The 19,120-nt window shown below is 54.7% G+C and overlaps 2 protein-coding genes across 3 annotated transcripts in view; both read right to left on the bottom strand.

Moving 5' to 3' along the window:
* Positions 1 to 4,187: 4,187 nt before the first annotated feature.
* On the bottom strand, positions 4,188 to 10,829 carry ATP6V0E2 (ATPase H+ transporting V0 subunit e2). The gene is made up of 4 exons (XM_047097234.1): positions 10,649 to 10,829; positions 9,248 to 9,295; positions 6,354 to 6,468; positions 4,188 to 5,917 (listed from the first exon to the last, which is right to left on the bottom strand). Exons 1-3 carry the CDS (start codon positions 10,750 to 10,752, stop codon positions 6,375 to 6,377), a joined length of 246 nt encoding a protein of 81 aa, XP_046953190.1. The 5' UTR covers positions 10,753 to 10,829; the 3' UTR covers positions 4,188 to 5,917; positions 6,354 to 6,374.
* Positions 10,830 to 10,938: 109 nt separating this feature from the next.
* The window catches only part of ZNF862 (zinc finger protein 862), a 38,244-nt gene continuing 30,062 nt past the window's right edge, over positions 10,939 to 19,120 (bottom strand). For both annotated transcript variants that reach the window (XM_047096623.1, XM_047096624.1), the window contains exons 7-8: positions 15,777 to 17,891; positions 10,939 to 14,255 (exon numbers count right to left, since the gene is read on the bottom strand). In XM_047096623.1, coding sequence (XP_046952579.1) covers positions 14,080 to 14,255; positions 15,777 to 17,891 — 2,291 coding nt within the window. In that variant the 3' untranslated portion in view covers positions 10,939 to 14,079. The remainder of the gene's footprint in view (positions 14,256 to 15,776; positions 17,892 to 19,120) is intronic.

Below are 19,120 nucleotides of genomic sequence, written 5' to 3'. Positions count from 1 at the left end.
CTACTCTAGTATCCTCCCCCACCCCCATCTTTAGTGTTTTCATTGAGAGGACACTGCATTTGTAAGTTATGTCATGGACATTTGACAGGAAGCAGAAATGCAGATGCATAGAGGCGCCTGGGTGGCTCAGTCAGTTAAGCGTTTGGCTTCAGTTTGGGTCATGATCTCAGGGTTTGTGAGTTGGAGCCCGCATCATGCTTTCTGCTGTCAGCTTGGAGCCCGCTTCTGATCTTGTCTCCTTCTCTCTCTATTCCTATTCCACTTGCACACACATGCTCGCTCTCTCTCTCTCTCTCTCTCTCTCTCTCTCAAATAAATAAACTTTTAAACAATAAAATAAGGGGGCACCTGGGTGGCTCAGTCGGGTAAGTGTCAGACTTTGGCTCAGTTCATGATCTCACGGTTCGTGGGTTCGAGCCCCACATCGGGGTCTGTACTGACAATTCAGAGCCTGGAGTCTGCTTTGGATTCTGTATCTCCCTCTCTTTCTCTGCCCCTTAACCCCCTTACCCGCTTGCACATGCGCACACACTCTCTCTCTCTCTCAAAAATAAACTTAAAAAAATAAAAAAGAAATACAGATACATAAACAGGCCCCAGGTATCTTTCTTGGTCCTCAATTCCCAGGTCATACTTCATATATCAAAATGCTCACAGTGGATCAGCATAGTGTCTGTGATGGGAACAAAAAAAAAAAAAGGAAAAGGAAGCTGAGGTCCTGGCAGAATAGAGTGGCAAGGAACTAACATATATAAAAGTAGTGTGATTAATAGCTTCCACTTACTGGTGAGCCAGGCACTTTAACCCATTCTCTTGGCTCAGATGCCCAATGTCTCTGAGGCAGGCACTATTGTTATTATACCAACTAAGCAGTAAAACGAAGATCATAAAGATTAAGTAACTTTCACTCAACTAACATTAATTAGTTGATGATGTTAGTGCTGGCTTGGTCCTAGCATTCTGTGGGGGTTTTTTTTGTTCTGAGCGATTCTTCTGCAGGTTCATTAACACAGAAAGTGGTCTGAGTTAGCCTAGACTTTGGTCATTTGCCCTCACTTTCCTGGTTTTAAAAGCAAAGCTGTGGTGTCTGTCAACTGACTTTGTTCCTGGAAGCCCCAAGGTTTATACACAAAGGTCACTTCCAGCACACAGACCTGGAGGTTATAACCACCCCCGCTCGATTTCACCTCTGCTCACATTCCCATTGCTATCAACTATCCGATTTCTGTTCAAAGCAACTAAAATTCATCAAAAGGGCTTACTCTAGGGTCTAAAGTAAGAGGTAACCCCTGTGGCCTGCATGAGAGTACAGGTCTGTCTGTATCTTCTCTTCCTTTTCAGAATCTGGGCTGATGGGTGTCTCTTGTACACACTGGAATATGCCAGATCTCTCGGGGATGTGGAGGCGGTAAGAAGACACACAAGATTTTTGGAAGGCTGGCATCAGAGCAGCGTCAAGCTAGCAAGTTTCCTTAGCTCTTTGCCCTTTGGTTTTGATAGTGCCTGGCTCCTAGCAACTGCTCAATGAACATTAGCCGTGGTTGTGGTTACATATCCTTGAAGGACATTCCACTCAGGCTATGTTATCCTCTGGAGGGTTGTCCCTGCTCCCCACTAACAGCGGTGCTCTAAGGCCACAACCTCTAACGTGTGCAAGGCATCCCCAGGGGTGGCGTAAACCAGTCTCAGGAGGTTTAGCACCTTCGTGAGAGCACTGCCCTCTGCTGGCCACCCTGTGTGTGTGCAGCTTAGCTTACCTTGGCTGCCTTTGGTGCTTCTTCTCTTGGGGTTCGTCCAGTCCCAGGGTGGTCTCCAAGGCTGTTTCCCTCCTACTCTGCCACTAGGTATGGTGCAGGGGTTTCCTACTCTCTGCCACTTCCCATATTTAGGAATCTTTTGCTTCATGTAAGTTCTCCGAGTGTCTGTCCGAGGAGACATTCACTGACGAGCCCCCACGTAGCAGATGGCAGATGTTTGAAACGAACTACAAAACAACTCTCGGCACGTTTCAGTTCAAACCCTGCACAAAGAGACTCAACCAACCGCGTGTGGCTTCAGACAGCCTAAGGCTGGATACCCGGGGCAACGTAGCCCTGTTGGGTTCTTCTCTGAAAAAGCTCTGTCAGAAGAATTTACGGTCATTTCCAGCCAAAACTTGACCACAGACCTCTGACCCTCTGCCCTCTGTCCTTTCTTACAGCATTTACTAAAAACGCTTGCAGTCGTGAATCCTTCCTCTGTCCCTTTGAGAGATATATACATATCTCCTGCAATCCAGTGATGTCTCCCTCCAGGACCTGAACCCCATTCTTCCAAAATGAAATCAGGAAGGATCGGGTCCCAGTCTCTGTGGGAGACACAGGTGGCCTAGTGGCACTTACACTAACCAACCCTTTGTGATTTCTCACTTTCCTGACTTACTTGAGCCCTCACTCTCCCTTTAAACTGCCTGTCACCTCGGCACAGATAAGAGGGAGCTCAGATTTCCCTTACTATCAGTAGTTACAGAATAAAACCTGCTTCTCACTGCTTTAACTCATGTCCAGCCATGCTTATCTTTGACAAGACCTGTTCATCTTGCAGTTTCTGCCGTGGGTGCGGGGGTGAAAGCTTTGATAGGAATGCAACCCTCACCCAGTGGGTGGGCATCAGATCCTGGGAGTCATGCACCCATGCTCTCAGCTGCTCTCCCTTCTCCCTGGATGGCCGTGCAGGCAGAAAGGAAGGGAGCGGAGGGAAGGACCGTGCTGGGGAAGGGGCTGCCAGCCCCAAGCTGCTCTGTTCGGAGGTGGCCTGGAGAGTGCAGGATGCTCCCCAGGACTGCACCTGAACAGAGGGACAGACACACATCCTGAGAGAGTCCGGAGGAGCGGCCGCAGTCTGATGCCAGGGAAACTGAGAAGCCAGGGAAGGGAAACTGCAAGGGAAAGCAACCGGATGTTGCCCCCCACCTCCCCAACCCTGGGCCTGGGCCAGTGATCTTCAGCATCCCAGACCTGAGACCCTAAGGGGGGAGTGGCTGGGGGGAGCAGGGAGCCCAGAGGGCGGGGCTGGCTTAAGTTTCAGCTGCAGAGATGGAGATGCCACACAGCCTTATGGGGTACGTCCCCAGGCCCGGGGCCTGACCCGCAGGGACCCAGGAGAAGTGACCCAGGAAGGTCCCCTTGTTGTATCACTCCCTTTCTCTCTCTTGGGCTTTCTGAAGTCGCTGCTGTCCCTGGTCTCCCCTCCCCCTTGACCTCTGTGGGGGGGGGGGGGGGAGGCGCCCTCTGAGGCCCTGGACCTTCCTTCCTCTTGAACCACTTCCAGGAATCCTCTGGTGGTTCTACTCATCTAGCTCTCCTCCCGCCCCCTTGAGAACCTCTTGTACGCTTGACGGGGGCCCTTCTTTATCTGCCCATCCCATGATCGCTGGCATTCCCGGGGGTCTCACACTGCACCCCACTCCACGGGCTCAGGGACCACCGTTATTTTCTGCTGAAGACTCTCAGCTCTTCAGGCCACATCTTCCTCCTGACTTTCAAACCCATTCACCTGACCACTCACTGGACATCTCCACACGGATGCCCTGGACACGTCCGACTCACCAGGAAACAAAGGAGACCACAGGCCACCGTTTCCCCTCTGAAACCTGTTCCTCTGTGGCCCCTCATGGAGCCCATCAGCCAGCAGCCCTGGGACGTCCGTAGCTACTGCTCACTTCAGGGCCCCCGCCCAGAGCCCAGAACCTTCTGCATCCATCCCCGCCTGCCCCTCTCCCACAGCCAACAGGCTGGTCACCTGCAGCCCTGACCAGACCTTCCAGCCGCCCCCTCGCCTCCGTCCTCACCACCACGCTCCACTGGGACCCTATAGACAGGCTCCTGTCCGTGACACACCCTATAAAAATCATCCTAGAAATCAAATTGGGTCACGTCACTCCCCTGCCTTAAAACCCTTTCACGGCTTTGCTTTGCCCTTTGGGTCAATCCAAGCTCCTCAGCCAGTGACAAGCCCTCAGTGGTCTGGTCCCTCTTCCTCCCAGTGCCTCCCCACCCCCAAACCTCTTCTGTCTCTGCGCAAGAACCACCCTCCCTGGCCCTGGAGGACCAGTGCCCTCTGCTCAGTCTGCTCCGTCCCCTGCAGGAGGGGCAGGGGCGGGCAGACCGGGTGCGCTCAGGTATTCAGGAACGAGGCAGGACACGCTCTGGAGACTTGGGGGGCCTGCTTTATTGCTCACCCTCAGGCGCCGTGCTCTCTGTATCTGGGGCACAGAAGAGGCCGGTCAGACTTCCACTGGAACAATCATCTTCCCTTCTCCTGCCGGAACTGCTTCTGGGCAGAACCTGGGACGGCTGTATCCTCCTTCTGGTCTCAGGAGAATGTAGTTTTCAGTGTCCACGATCCAGAACTGCGGCTCCAAGCGGCTGCTGGTCTCTCCCGTGCCCCAAATCCACCCACTGAGCACACGCGAACTGGGTGGACAGGGGGGCAGCAGCCAGCAAGCGTGGCCTCAGCCAGGACTTAGCTGCCGCTCATTAGTCATGGATCAGGTTTTCAGTACAATCCACACTCCACAGCCCCCTCTCCAGGAGGGCCACAGAGGGTCAGGACAGGAAGGGAGTTTGAAAGGGGGTGCGGTGAGCTGGCATGTCAAAGGGAAGCCCCAGTTGGGAGCTCTGAGCAACAGGCCAAGCCCAGAACCAAGAAATCTAGGTGAGACATAGCACATTCTACCACTGTTCCAAAGACAATGCCCGCTAAATAGAATATTAAATAAATACGCTCAACAAATATTGGAGATTGGTGTCTTCCCCCAGGGAGGCAGCGTGGGAGATCGGGGGACCCCAGTTAGTTCTGGGACATGGGCAAATGCCTGAGGTCTCAGTCTCAATTCTCTTGGGAGGAGGGAGAGTATGGGCAGGGGTCCTGGGTTCCCTCTCATCTGATTCCTGCACATTCTGCTTTCCATGCCTTGTCAGGCCAGGTGCTCCCAGAGCAGGAGTGGACAGGGGCCAGGATGGACCCAGTGGCCCAGTGCCGCCCAAACCTCACCTGCATCTATCTCTCCCTAACTCCGGGTGACCTAGCTGCTACTATGAGGGGGGCTCTGAAACTCACCCCACTGTAGTCAAAGGATGGAATCCAGTCCTGGGCCTGTGCCCAGACTGAGCCCTCCAGGCTGCAGGGAGCTTATCCACAGAGGAGGAGCCAAGATAGGGAGGGAAGATGGAACAGGATATTCTAAGGAGATACAGCTTTCTGAGCAAGCCCATTTAAGCGACTTTATAACTACAAAGAATGCTAAGTAAACATACAGCTTTCAATCCTGACCCAAATTACTATGTTGTTTTTTGTGTGTGAATGTTTTTCCATTACTTCAACTTTCTTAGGGAATTCCACATCTGTAAGTGTCTGAAAATTACAGAATCCCAGGGAAGACCTCTGGGACGCCCTCCGTCCATCTCACAGGGTGAGGAGGTGAGGAGGCCCACAGAGGCAGAGATGCTTCCTGGGGTCACAGGGCAGGACTGTGGCAGAGCTGATGATGACCAGCTGACTCCCCACCCAGGGCTTCCTCTCTGGTCCCGCCTCCCAGGCTGGACCCCCCCTTCTCCATAGAACACATGCCCTTTCTGGGGCTGCCACATTTGTAAGAGAAAGGTCCCCCCATCCCCCACCCCACCCCCCATCAGCTCCTGGCCGGGATCTACTTGGGAGGGGCAGGGGGAGTTTGAGGGCTGGATAGCTTCTGCTCCAGCCTGACTCTGAACTTGGGGCTTCCCAAGGCCCAGATTGGATGGAGAAGGCAGGAGGTCCCCAAACCAGACAGATCCTGGGGTGGGAAGCATGGAGGGACTCAGATACAGCTGTGAAGGTGGGGACAAAGGGGTCATCAGGGACAGTACAGCCAAAGTCATCCAGAGAACTGGGGCACCTGAAAAGCACATCACACGAAGGGGTCACTTCCTTGCCGCGGAGACGCCTTCTCCACCACCGCCTCCCCCCCCCCCAGAACTTCCTTGTCCTTGTCTGTGCCCCAGGCACGCGGCTGACTTCAAAAGCCCCTGTGCCCCGAGCCTCCCTCCCTCACAACAGATTCTGGCCACGCCCTCTGTGGCCTGCAAACCCACAACCGTGGCCGGGCCTGCCATGCTTCCCGAGGACCCGGACCTTGCATCCAGCCCTGGTGCCTCACACCCTCCTGCGGCACCGCCAGGAAGAATACACGTGCTTTGCCTCTTCTCTTTTTGTTTCTTTTTGCCAAATAAATGAATGCCTGAGTGTAAACGTGAACTCTTATGACTGCCCTGTGTGTTCTCCTCCTACACGCCAGGCCCCTGTCCCACCCGCGGGGTCTGGGCCCCCAGTACCTGGGGCCAAAGTGGCGGCGGTCACTCCCACAGGAAGCGCACGTACCAGATGGTCTCATTCTTCAGCTGCGGCCCAAAGAGGGGGTTCAGCTGAGCCAAGATGGTGATGAGCCAGCTGCCGGGGACAGCACAGGGAGGGTGAGCCAGGACACGGAAGGAAATCCACGCTCCACACCTCGCACCATGCGTCCGGTCACGTGGCCAAGCCGGCAGACACACAGGGGTCTGCATTTCCAGGTGAGGGGTCCCGTGAGCCCTCCCCCAGTCTGGCCAGCACAGGAGGTTGGCCTGGGGTTCGTGGGTTCCGGCTTAGGTCTGGTTTGATCTGATGTTTCATAGATTTCTAAGACCCGGGCTGGGGCTGGACTCTGGGACAGGGAAGGGGTAAGACGGCCTCCAGAGGCGTGCTGAAGGGGCCTCCCAGCTGAGCCCAGGACACCTCTGGTCTGGGCCTCCCCCAGCCGGTACCTGGGAGCAGGACAGGGCTGGTCTGCCAGCAGGCATGTCAGAATCACCTACTTCTAGGAGCAAGACGAAGAACTGACTCCTAGGAAGGGCTGATGACCAGAGAGCCCCACGCTGAGGCCTGCTGGGGACAGGATGGGAGCTGTCCTTCAGGCCAGGGAGATCTCCAGAGAACATGGGCAGGCTGCACATCTTGGTGGGGTGGGGCGGGAGGGCCAGACCCTGTTGTCAGGACTTGTGTGCCCACAGTAGTGGGTCCCCAGAGACTCTAAAGGTGCATGACCTCACATGCCAGAAATAGGTCCCCTGGTGCTCCATCTGGTTTTGCAGGAAGGCTCCAGCTGTTTGACCTCAGACCACCCCCCCCAAAGCAGCCAGTCACGTGGCTGACGCCTGGAAGCTGTCAGAAATCGTAGTCTGCTTATCATCGGCATTAACCCAGAGTTGATGTTCTGTGGAACATAATTTCCAGGCATGGCATTTTCGTAAGCTGCCCCACCTCTCCACCTGTGCGCACCCGGTCTGCGGCCAGTCTCCCTTTCCCATACGTCCATCTGGTGTCTGTAGTTACCACATCCCACGCACACGCCGTCTCTGCTGTTCCCAGCCACCACCCTCTATGTCCTGGTCTCTGTGCCATCGAGCCCCAGCCCCTCTGAGGCCCTCCCTGCGACAGATGAGGACATTCTGCCGAGCCCCGAAAGGCCAAGAAACAGCACAGAGGGCCTTAGAGACGTTCTGTCTCGGGAGAATCCTGAAAAACCGTACATCCTCATGTATTTAAGCTAACATTTAAGCTAACGTAGTACGGGTCATTATTTTTTAGCAAGTTTTATTTTTTTGTTAATAGGGGGTAGAAAGTATTTAACGTCGTATGAAGTGAAATGAGAGAACTGACTCAGAGGAATAAATAGTTCGTGATCTAATTAGATAGAACAGATTTTGGGGCGCCTGGGTGGCGCAGTCGGTTAAGCGTCCGACTTCAGCCAGGTCACAATCTCGCAGTCCGTGAGTTCGAGCCCCGCGTCAGGCTCTGGGCTGATGGCTCGGAGCCTGGAGCCTGTTTCCGATTCTGTGTCTCCCTCTCTCTCTGCCCCTCCCCCGTTCATGCTCTGTCTCTCTCTGTCCCAAAAATAAATAAACGTTAAAAAAAAAAATTTTTTTTAAAAAAAGATAGAACAGATTTTAACTACAAAACACACCCCAAATATGAAACACATCATGTAAAAAATTTTACATGTGGGCCTTAATCTATGCATTTTGAAAAATTTGGCAGTCTTGCGAAATACTCCAGTTACTTTTATTTTTTATTCCAGTTGTCTTTAAAACAATCTGTTACCTCTTATTATTGTTTCTTATTTTTTTGAAGTTTTTATTTATTTATTTTTGAGAACGAGAGAGTGCCAGCTGGGGAGGGGCAGAGAGAGAGAGAGAGAGGGGGAGAAGGAATTCCAAGCAGGATCCATACTCAGCACGGAGCCCGACATGGGGCTCAATCTCATGACCATGAGATTATGACCTGAGCCAATATCAAGAGGCGGATGTTTAACCGACTGAACAAGGCCCCTCTGTTACCTTGTAAAGAATCAGTATCTCATCACTGTTACCCGTCCTATTTTGATTGTTCTGAATTCAGAATACCCCAACTATGCCAAGCATAACCCACAGAGATAGCGTATGAGACCCAGGAGGAGGGGAGGCCACACGGGCTTCCCATGGCTTGACTGATCACGGGAGAGGCTTCCCTCAAAACCAGAACTTGGTCTTATCCCCTGGTTTGGCAGGCAGGATGATTTAAACTTGGAGCAAGGTGACATACAAGGGGTGTGGGTGGAAGGAGGAGTGTCTTCTTTTGTAAAGGGGGCGGGGCTATCGTGAGTGGCAGTTTTAGGAAGAGAACATCTGGGCATTCAGCACCCAGACGTTGACTCCCTCACCCTGTCCAGGTTCTTGAATCCCTTGGAATTATTCTCCTACATCCCCAGGGCCCCCTTCCCAAGTTTGAAGACTCCTGCTCATCTGATGGTTTGAAACCGGCCGCATCACAATCACCCAGGAGCATGTATTAGAAATATGAACTCCTAAGTGCAGATGTTGAAAACTGAGTCAGTGGGTCAAGGGTGGAGCCCTGAATGCTGTGTCTTTCCATCTCTCCCAGTGATTCTGGTGCCCGGTCGGGCATAAAGAGCACTCAGTTCACAGATGAGAAAACATGGGCGCTACAAAGCTTGTTTGGCTGCCGCATTTGGAACCGGACCCCAGAGTCCAGGACTTCGAGCCCCCTGCTCTCTGTGCCATCCCAAACTGCCTGCTCCCCTACGTTTTACAGACTCAGCCTTTCAAAAGTGGAATCTGTCACTACCAGGACAGAAGAGAGGGCAGGGCTAGGGAGAGGAGGGAAGACGTCGAACTGGGGGAGCGGTACTTACAAGAGGTAACAGCAGACAGCCGTGGCCACCAGCATGGTGATAATGACTCTGCAATGGAAGCGGTGGTCAGGTCAGGATGGGTGGAACCAGCACCCTCCCAAGGCCAGGCCAGGGCCAGAGAAAGAGCTCCTGGTGTCAGCCCCTTTCCTGTTGGCCTTCCTGATGCCACCTGAACACAGGAGGCTGACTTCTATTCAGGGTGACAATTGTAAGAGGGAAGATAAAAACTCAAGCGTCACCCCAGGGGGAAGCCCACCATGACTGCATCCAGGTTGCATTATGGACCTTCTCTTTACCTCCCTTCTCCACCACCTACTCTCTACCATCTTACAAAAGATACCCCCCCCCCGCCAGAGCTGCATTTGCAGCAACACACCATGGAATGTTCTCTGCAATGCAAACTTCGTTGGGCAAGGGGATGGAAAACAGAAGCTGGCAAGAAGCAAGGAGACCGTGAGCCATTTCTAAGGCAGAGTGAGTGGTTGTCAAGGGAACAGGTAGCTCTGTGTCCATACAAAGGGGACTCTGGACTCAGAAGCTTAAAATGCAGCAGGAGAGACTTCAGTTAGAACTCACCAAAGTTTGCAGCAGAGGTGAGATACTAAAATGGTTCACAAAGTGGTGCTGTGGGACTTCAGGATCAGGGACAGTGCCCATATGTCCAAGTAGCCTCCACCCAAATCCAAATCAGGCCCCAGGACCCTTGGTCTAAAGCACCTGAAGTCAGTGCCAGAGGAATTACACTGGATCCATTCCTTCAACGTTACTAAGCATCGTGGGCCAGCCCTGTGCTGGGCACTAGGGTCCACGGTGGTGAAGGAGACAATCCTCCACCTAGAGGAACTTATAATCGAGTTCAGGGGAGAGCCCTGCATAATACTATGCAGAAACTGATAAACTGACCACAAGATACAGAAATCGCTGGGGGCCGCTCAGAAAACAAAACCTGCTAAAAATTATTCAATACATAATCCGTGCCATGCGCTGTTTTACACGCGTTATTTCGGGTATTCCTCACAGTATAGCCTTAAAAGGCACATACCACCATCATCCACATTTTACGTATGAAGAAAGTGAGGCCTGAAGGGCTAACGTTCGCTCAAGGTCACCGCTGGTGAGCGGTGGACAAACCGCATCAGCGGCCGGCCATGGCCTCTAGCTTCACTGGCTGGAGGGGGGAACGCTTAACTGCCTCCCGCGTCAGTCGGCCCTCCACCTTTCTAAAGCACCACCGGCTCTGCTCTTTGGCCCCGACCGCCTGCCAGTTCCGAGCCGAAGGCGGCCAGTGAGGACAACGGAGGAAGGCGGCGCCGAACGAGCCCTGACCCAAAGCTCGCTGCACCTCCTGCCGCTGTCCGGGGAGGGGTCCGCAGGGAGGCCGGGCCCGCACGCCATCCTTACCCGCGGTTGGGTCCTTTCGGCACGAACCAGGGCCCGGCGATGCCGATGAGGCCCCAGAACGTGGTGAAGATGATGACCGGGAGGGCGAAGGAGTGTGCCGTCATGGCCGGACGCGGGACGCCCAGGCTGGGGTGCCAGGCCGAGCTGCGGACGCTCAGGTGTGCTGGGTCCCCGCCGGCCGCTGGCGCCGAGCATGCGCAGCAGGAACGGGCCGCCAGGGGGAGCTCGCGCAGTCGCCCCCGCGCAGGCGCGAGCGCGTCGCTCGGGCGGGGGCGGGCTTTCCGAGGGGCCAGATCGAGCTTCGATCAGCTCTTGATGAGCTTTGACCCGCGAGACTCACAGGACGCAAGCATGGGTCGAAACAAACGGCTTTATTCAGGGAGCAAAAAGTTGCGAATCCAACGTGGGGTTTTTAAACCTCATTTGCACGTCTCTGAAGCCAGAAGAGGCTGCCGATCGCCCTGAGTATCCTTGGCTGACGGGCACCTGCATGAGAGAATCGGCCAATCTTCACGCTGCCTTGCTAAATACTTAGCGCCCCAGGAACCCAACGTAGGCTTGAGGAAGAACCAAAAGGTCTGGGGTAGGTTACACTGTCTCAGGTGTCTGGCGAGGGCAGGGGGCTGAATTCCCTCCCACCTGGTCTCTATGGCTACTGAAATCAAACCATCAGTTATAATGCCGGTTACTCAGAACGTCAGACCCTCTGGGCATCAGGGGTGGGAGGATGCCAGGATCTGCGCCTGTTGCTGGTGCAGGAGGGTGGAGGCGTGGCTAGGACTCTGGCCAAAGGCTTGCTCCTTCTCTTCAGCTTGTTTTCTTGTGAGGCAAAAATAGGAAGCCTCTCCAACAAGGGTGTCTCCAGGCCCTGGATTTGAAATGCAGCAAGTGCCTTGAAACAAAACCAAAGAGGTCAGGCTGGGTAATAGTCTCCAGCAAAGGTGTTCACCACGTGTCAGCCCTGGGGTCCTGCACAAAAACGTCGGTAGGCCTCTGTGCCATTAGCTAGCCTGCCTGTGCCTCTCAAGAAATGTGGACAGTGCAAATCGCTGCAAAAAAAAAAAAAAAAAAAAAAAAAAGCATTTTCCATCACCTGCTCCAAGGGGCCCAACTTTCTCAAAAGCTGGTATCGGAGGCTTCCTCAGTACATGGGTGTGGAGGCTGGATGCTTCCCTACCTGGCCTCCACCTCAGCGTCTAGAGCTGCACAGGGAACTGTGTGTGTGGAGCTCACACACACAACACTGCTCGCGGGAATAGCCTCATGCCCTGAGGATTCTTACAGGATGGAAGAGCCCCAGGGAGGATGCTTGCCAGAAAGTCACCTCGTTTGGGATCTATGGATAGGGTGGGGGCAACGACCCCTATTTTAAGGGGTCTTTCTCTCTTCCACCCCACCAATTTATAGCCCCAGCACCTCGCCTAGGGCAGAGTCCGGAACTCCCCACAGAACCTTATGTGAGTGGGGGAGGGAGGCCTGGGCTCCCTCTTGGTGTGGACAGTAACACTGCCAGATCTGTAGCTCTAAAGGCCCGTGGTATACCCCAGACCCCTGACCCTGGGGCTGGAAGAGAGGCATTTCCACAGCCTAATAGAAGGCAGAAAGTGGGAACGAATTCCCGGCTCGCAGCTGAAGAAAACAGGAAGACGATGGCACTAAGGCTAAGTGCTAAAGGTGGGTGACGAGAAGGGAGAGTCAGAAACACTGGAACCGGGGCGGGGCGGGGGGGGGGGGGTGGTTAGAAGGCGACAGTCCATACCAGCATCTCAGAGGCTCTCAGCACCTCCCAGGACGGGGGAGAGGACAGAGCGCTGGCTGAGGGCCAGGCGACTTAGCATGCAGCACAGGGCGGGGGCCCCCGGCGCAAGGCCAGGACGCAGCACCATTTCCTGCCTGTCTAAAACAAGCAAAAGGCAGGGGTCAAACCTGCCCTCTAACCTCCCCTGGTTTCCTACCCAGGAAGGTTAGGAAGGCGGGACCCAGGCCCCACATCATCCCCAGCAGATAAGCAGCCTAGGAACCTACCAAAACGAAGTGCCCTGGAGGGAAAAGTGCTTTGCTTCAGGGAGTGAGGGGAGAGGGGTGAGGGGGAGTGGGAACATAGTTGTGCAAGATACCCTTCTGGGCCTCCAGGGTAGTGCTCTCAAGCTTGAGTGAGCCCAGGAAGTTCCTGGAGGACCTTGCTCCAAACTGCCCGTCGCTGAGCCCCAGTCCCAGATATCCGCTCAAGCAGGTAAGGAGTTGAGCATATTTAACAAGCACCCCTAGTGACTCCCAGGCTGGGTCCCAGAGAACTGGGAAGAGCGGACTAGGCCACCATGCTGCTGGCACATTTAGGGAGCTCTGTTCCCGCAATAAGGACGTCGGTAGCAAGGGACGAGGACAAGGGCTGAAGGCAGCTACGCCCACTCTGTGCAGCCCGAGGTCTGACTTTTGGGGAGCTGGAGGCGCCGTCACTCATCAGCCCAGTGGCAGACCAGGAGCCAGCAGGCACTTGAATTCTCTGCTGCCACGTCATGGAGAGGGAAACTGAGGCACAGGAAAGAGGAAGGGATTCATTACGGTTGAACCTCTGCCTGCGGCAGAGCTGGGGCTGGAGCCCAAGCCTCCCAAGTGAAAGTGTGGACGTGTCTGCTCCTCAGGAAACCAGGCCCAGGTCAAACAAGTGCTGCCACCGCGGGAAAGCAGCAGACTCCCTCCAGGAAAGACTTTTCCTCCATTGTCCCGGGATGACCTCTCTGGAGTGCTCTGTGGAGAGGGTTTGGCTTGCCCCTCCTAAGGGAGCCCCTGGAGGAGGTAGAGAAATTCTCTGGTACAAGTGTCCCATCTGAAGTTGAAGCTTCCCTGCTTCTGCTGTAGAGCCAGGGTGAGACCCAGAGCCGGGCCGGTGGTCCCTAGAGCCTGGTGATCCTCTGCGCTCACAGTGCCTCCTCCATGCCACTGAGGTGTGGGCGGCCTCCCCAGAATGCTCCCCAACCAACCAAGGGGGATGATGGGGTGGGGGGTGCTTCTGGAAGCCCCAACAGCCTCTCTCCCATTTCAGAGAAGTCCTCTTGCTACCAGATCATGGGGTGGAATATTTCATGATGGGATTATTTACTGAAGCACCTTAAAAATGAATTTGAGCTAGGAACCTTTCTGCATATTTAAGTGCCAGGAGGTCACCATTGCTCAGAAAGGGGCCTTGGGAAGCAGGTTTGTGCTCCTGATTACCCTGCCTCTCTGGGAGATGGGCTTAACTATCTTGTCGCTGCCCACTTCCTGGTGGTTGGAGAGCACCCCCTCCCCCAAGCAAAGACTCTAGGGCAGCCTTGATTCTGCAGAGAGCCTGTCACCATGATTCCCGGGGGCAAGGCAGCAGCGGGGGGGGGGGGGCCGGGGGGGGCCTCCAAGGCAATCCTTAGGATTCCTGCTCCGACATGAGCTCTCCGTCAAGACAGCTTGGGGGCCTCTTGGCTGGTAGGAGGGTACAGGAGTCTGTCAGGAGGGTCCACGATGCAGTCCTTCAGGATCTCCACCGGCTCCTTGTAGGGTGGAACGGGCGGTTTCTGGGTCACAGCCTCCTCCACATAGAGTGTCCCCATCTTCTCCTTCCTGAGCCCTGGTCCTTGTGCGAGGGGAAAGAGAACCCACAGTTACACAGAGGGGAAAACAGATTAGATGATGACCCCTTCCCACATCCACTGTGCCCCAAGGAATGCTGGGTGAGAATGCAGAACAGCCTGGAGATATGACTGCGCTGCTCTTGGCAGACCTGTTCTAGACTCGCTCTGTTCTCTCACTGGGGCGGTGGGCCTCACCTGGGGCAATTCTGCCCTCCAGGGGACACATGGCAATGCCTGGACACACTTCTGATCGCTACAACTGGGGGCCCAGTGGGTATGTAAGGGGTGCAGGTCAGGGGTGCTGCTGGAGACCCGATCATACACAGGCCGGGCCTCACAACGAGGAACCTTCCAGCCCTCAGTGTCCACAGTGCTGAGGTTGAGAACCCTGCCTGGGAAGGAGGGCCTTATCCTATCAAATCCGATAGTGCCCTGTATTTGCTTCAGATGTACTAGTCCCACCGCCCCCTGCAAAAGGGCATACTTGAGAGCACCCTTCACCCCCACACAGCTGGACGCGGGGAGTAGCTCACTCAGCAAACGTGTGGGCGAAGGATTCACTCTCCGGCTCCCTACCTTTCTCCCCGTCTCCTCTCTCCACTTCCACCCCAGACCCCTCCCCTTGCCCAGCAATGGGGGCAGGGCCGCCCTGCTTCCTGGGGAGCCCCTGGCAAGACTGAGACCCTGTCCGCAGCTGATGACCACAGACCGGGCGGTAACCACACAGGAGCACAAGCAATGGAAGGGGACCAGAAACAACAAAATGTCAAGGAAGAAACTTCATTGCTGTCACTGAGAAGTGACACACGAATAGCCTGGAGGACCTCTTTGGTTTTCAGGGACTACTTGAAAAGAGGAGACTTGCTCACTTCAGACTCAGTAACTCACCTCCCATATAACATAAGCGTCCCTCCAGTCCGTCCCCACCCCGGCCCCCAGGCTAGTTGGGCTGTGCCCCTCACAGACGCCTCCCTGCCCAGGATGCCCCAGCCCTCTCCTCCACCTAGAATCTTCTTCTTGGCCCCTCCGACCTGACTTCTTCCCTCCCAAAAGAGCCGACACAGCACCATGGAGAACGTGAGCTCACCACCCCAGCTTGTCCAGTCCTCTGGTTACTTCCAGTCCTGGTCTTAACCTTCAGAGGGTGCCGCTGGCATTAGGGGCCAGATGTTGTGCACTCGACACGTATTAATTCACTTTACAGAAAAAAAACCAAAGCACAATGCGATTAACCTGCCCGACGTTACACACTAGTTAGCGGAACCAGCGGGCAGACTGGCTCCGAAATTCGTGCTCTCAGCACTACTCCCTGCTGCCCGCAGCAAGTATGCCCTGCCTCCCTAGCCGGATCATAAACTCTGTGAGGGTAGATGTCGTGTCTCACGCACCCACTGAGACCACGCCTATTGTGACAGCTGACACAGGGTCCAACACCTCCGTGTCCAAGGTCAGCATGGGATTGGGAAGATAAGATTCTCTCCCTTCGTTTTCCCACGTCCAGGAACTCTGTCACACGGACTTACCCACATGGGAGCGAGGTGGCGCTTGGGCACAAGTGTAGACGTGGCTGAAACGCCGGCCTGAGGAGGTCAGGTACCAGTGCTGGATGGCGGGCTGGGGGTCGTACTCTGTGACTGCCACACCGTTCACTGCCGTCATCATGAGCATGTTGATCACCTCGTTGGAGAGCTTGGTCCTCTCGTCGGTCCTGATCCGGTTCATGGCACTGAAGCCCCGCTCACAGCAGGAGGTGGAGACGGGCACGCAGGCCACCACCGCCACCAGCCTGCTCAGCAAGGGGAACCGGTAGTGCTGGGCCAGGGCGTTCTTACACAGCATGGAGAACGGAAGGTTCTTGGCGATGGCTTTCAGGCCCAGCCACTCCTCCAGGAGTGCTTCCTCGCTGTACCCTGCGGGGAGGGAGAGCTCAAAGTATCTGGCAAGGGCAAGAATGTCATCGTTCCCAAAAGTGGCAAGTTCAATCCCACTTGGCCAGGCCATGGTGTCAAACACCTCCATGTTCTTGAGCTGCGGGGGCCGGTCTGTGTCAAACCTTTGCTGGAGGTACTCGATCCCGGTCAGGATCATTCTCTCCCTGTCCGCCTGGAACCGCTGCTCTGCCATCTGCATTCTGTCCAAGAAGATGCCATGGAGCCGCCCGTCCCGGAAGCCGGCGTTGAACTCTTCCTCTTTGGGCCCTGCCTGGTGACGGAGGGTCTCCAGGGCCACATAGGCCCGTCCCAGTGTGGAGTTCACCTCCGTAATCAGCACGATCTCCTTCTGGCACACCTCGGACAGAGGCCTGTAGATGCTCAGGAAGTCCAAAAGGAAGTGGCAGAACTTGACGAAATGGAAGCTTTTCATCAGCTTCAGCATGCCTCTGGCCCTGTGCCCGATCTGGCCCCCGGCCTCTGCCACGCCCTGGAGGTGCCTCGCCAGGGCCGGCCAGCTCACGATGAGCGCGTTCAACGTGCGCCTCTTGCTGGCCACCCACCTGACGGCGTTCAGGTCCTTCAGGCGGATGATTTCCTGCTCTAGGGGAGCCGCGCCTTCCTGCAGCTCGTTCAGCCTTTTATTCGAGGACTGATAAAACTTGAAGACGGTCCGAATGTGCCGGTCACACTTCTTCACCAGATCGATGCCCCCACAAGCGTCGACCACGGCCAGGTGCAGCCGGTGGGCGACGCAGTGGACAGGCAGCAGCTGGGGGATGACCTCCTGGAACTTTTCCACGAGGCCTCCTCTGCAGCTCAGCATGGTCGAGCCATCGGTTCCCAGGCCGACCACCCAACCGGGCTTCCGGAAGGGGATGTCCAGTTCATCCAGGGCAGAGATGATGGTCTCAAAGTATCCGTCCACCGTCTCACTGTAGAGAGGGGCCAAAGTAATGTACGACTCTTTCACCTCCATGCCCTTAAAGTAGCGGATATAAATCCCCACGCAGGACTGGTCGGAGGCGTCTGTGGAGCTGTCCAACAACACGCTCACACAAGGGGAGCTCCGGACATCCTCGAGGATCTCCTTCTTGAGAGTCTCAGAGATGTATTTGATGAACTGCGTGCACGCGGTGCGATTGCGGTACTTGCCCAAGATCATGGTCCCGGTGCTTTGGAGGAGTTGCAGGATCTTCTCAAAGTCATTCAGGGGCCTCGAGTGATACGCGATGGAGTAGGCAGCGTTGAAAAAGTGCTCCATGTTTGCCATCAGGTCACTGGAGATCTCTGGGACCGGGGCAGCCTGAGGGGTGTCTTCCTTGACTTCCACGGTGTTGACACAGAGCTTGTGTGCTTTGCTGACCTCGTGGTATTTCAAAGTCTCCACTTTAAAAGGCCCCGTGTAGCCGCGGACTAACCGGGATGATTTGTCGTGGAGACTAGGTCTTTCTTTGCAAGCTGAACAGAAGAGCTTGGTCTCTTTGGGGTCGATTACTAACCACGGGAACTGCCCAAACCATGACCTCTGGATTGAACGGGGTCGGTAAGTCCTCTTGATTTTCCTGGGTCCATCTACTTCAACCTCACAAAGGCTGGGATTACCGTGGGAACTACGGGTCTCCACTGAAGGGGCCGGAAGCACTGTGGATTCTACAGCCAAGGCCTGTGCATCTGCCTCTCTTCCGGCCACCATTTTCTTCTTCCCTTTGGAGCAAATACAAATGTGCTTAGTGTTGCTGCCCAGAACTCTGTAGCCTCCTATCAACTAGGATATCCAATTTAATGAGTATCCCTTATGCAAAGCAGAGCTGAATGTGATCTACCTTTCTAGAAATCATCAGTGACTTCTCTTTAAACCGTTCCCCATTGTTATCTGTGTAAGTCAGCTTGCGGTCTAAGAGAGGTCCTCTGACCCTTGTGGGACCTTTAGCCAGCCTCCCTCTCTCCATCCACACAGCTACCCTGGGACCGTGTGACATCAGCTGCTAGCAAGCTTAATGAGCCACCTTGGCCATAGATGCTATTGGATAAAAAAGTGACTTCAATCCTCTTTCGGGCACCACAAAGAAATGAGGTTAAGTATCCATAAGTCGTCTTACGAGCCTTAGAAGAAGGAAGGTACAGGGGCGGCTCAGTCGGTTAAGCGTCCAACTCCAGCTCAGGTCGTGATCTCACAGTTTGTGAGTTCAAGCTCTGCATCGGGCTGTCTACTGTCAGTGCAGAGCCCACTTCGGATCCTACGTCCCCCTCTCTCTCTGCCCTTCCCCCCGCCTCTCAAAAATAAACATTTAAGGGGCGCCTGGGTGGCTTAGTCGGTTGAGCGTCCGACTTCAGCTCAGGTCATGATCTCACAGTTCGTGAGTTCGAGCCCCGCATCAGGCTCTGTGCCGACAGCTCGGAGCCTGGAGCCTGCTTCGGATTCTGTGTCTCCCTCTCTCTCTGCTCTTCCCCCACTTGCTCTGTCTCTCTCTCTCTCCTTCAAAAAAATAAATAAAAACATTTTTAAAAATTTAAAAAAAATTAAAAAAATAAACATTTAAAAAATCTTATAAAAGAAAGAAAGAAGGGAGGTACCGAAGTATTCACAGTAGCTACTAGCCAATAAGCCCCTGACTGAGATACACAAAACAGTGAACTCTCACAGGCCAGGGTGCTGTCATGAAAAACTGGAGGGGGAGGGAAGAAGGGCAGCTTGCAGGCCTGCAGTCACAGAGTTCCTTATAACCAGTGTCTCCCACACATCGCCCCCACCAGCTCTACCACAGACCCCATTAGCATTCTGCTCATGAAAGGGCCTCGTTTTTCCCGTACGGACCCCGTTTCCCAGGCTGTCTGACACTTGGACGGCACAGTTAAGTTTCTTACTCATCTTTGTCCACCAGGGCCTAAAACAAGGCCTGTTGCACAACAGGAGCAGGACAGGGATGGCTGAG

The sequence above is a fragment of the Lynx rufus genome, unplaced genomic scaffold, assembly GCF_022079265.1.
Source record: "Lynx rufus isolate CCGP_SWC_20201006 ecotype Redwood Valley unplaced genomic scaffold, mLynRuf1.p SCAF_4, whole genome shotgun sequence".
In the NCBI taxonomy this organism is placed as follows: Eukaryota; Metazoa; Chordata; class Mammalia; order Carnivora; family Felidae; genus Lynx; species Lynx rufus.
Note: the sequence above shows the minus strand (reverse complement) of the source record. Positions and strands in the feature narration are given on the sequence as shown.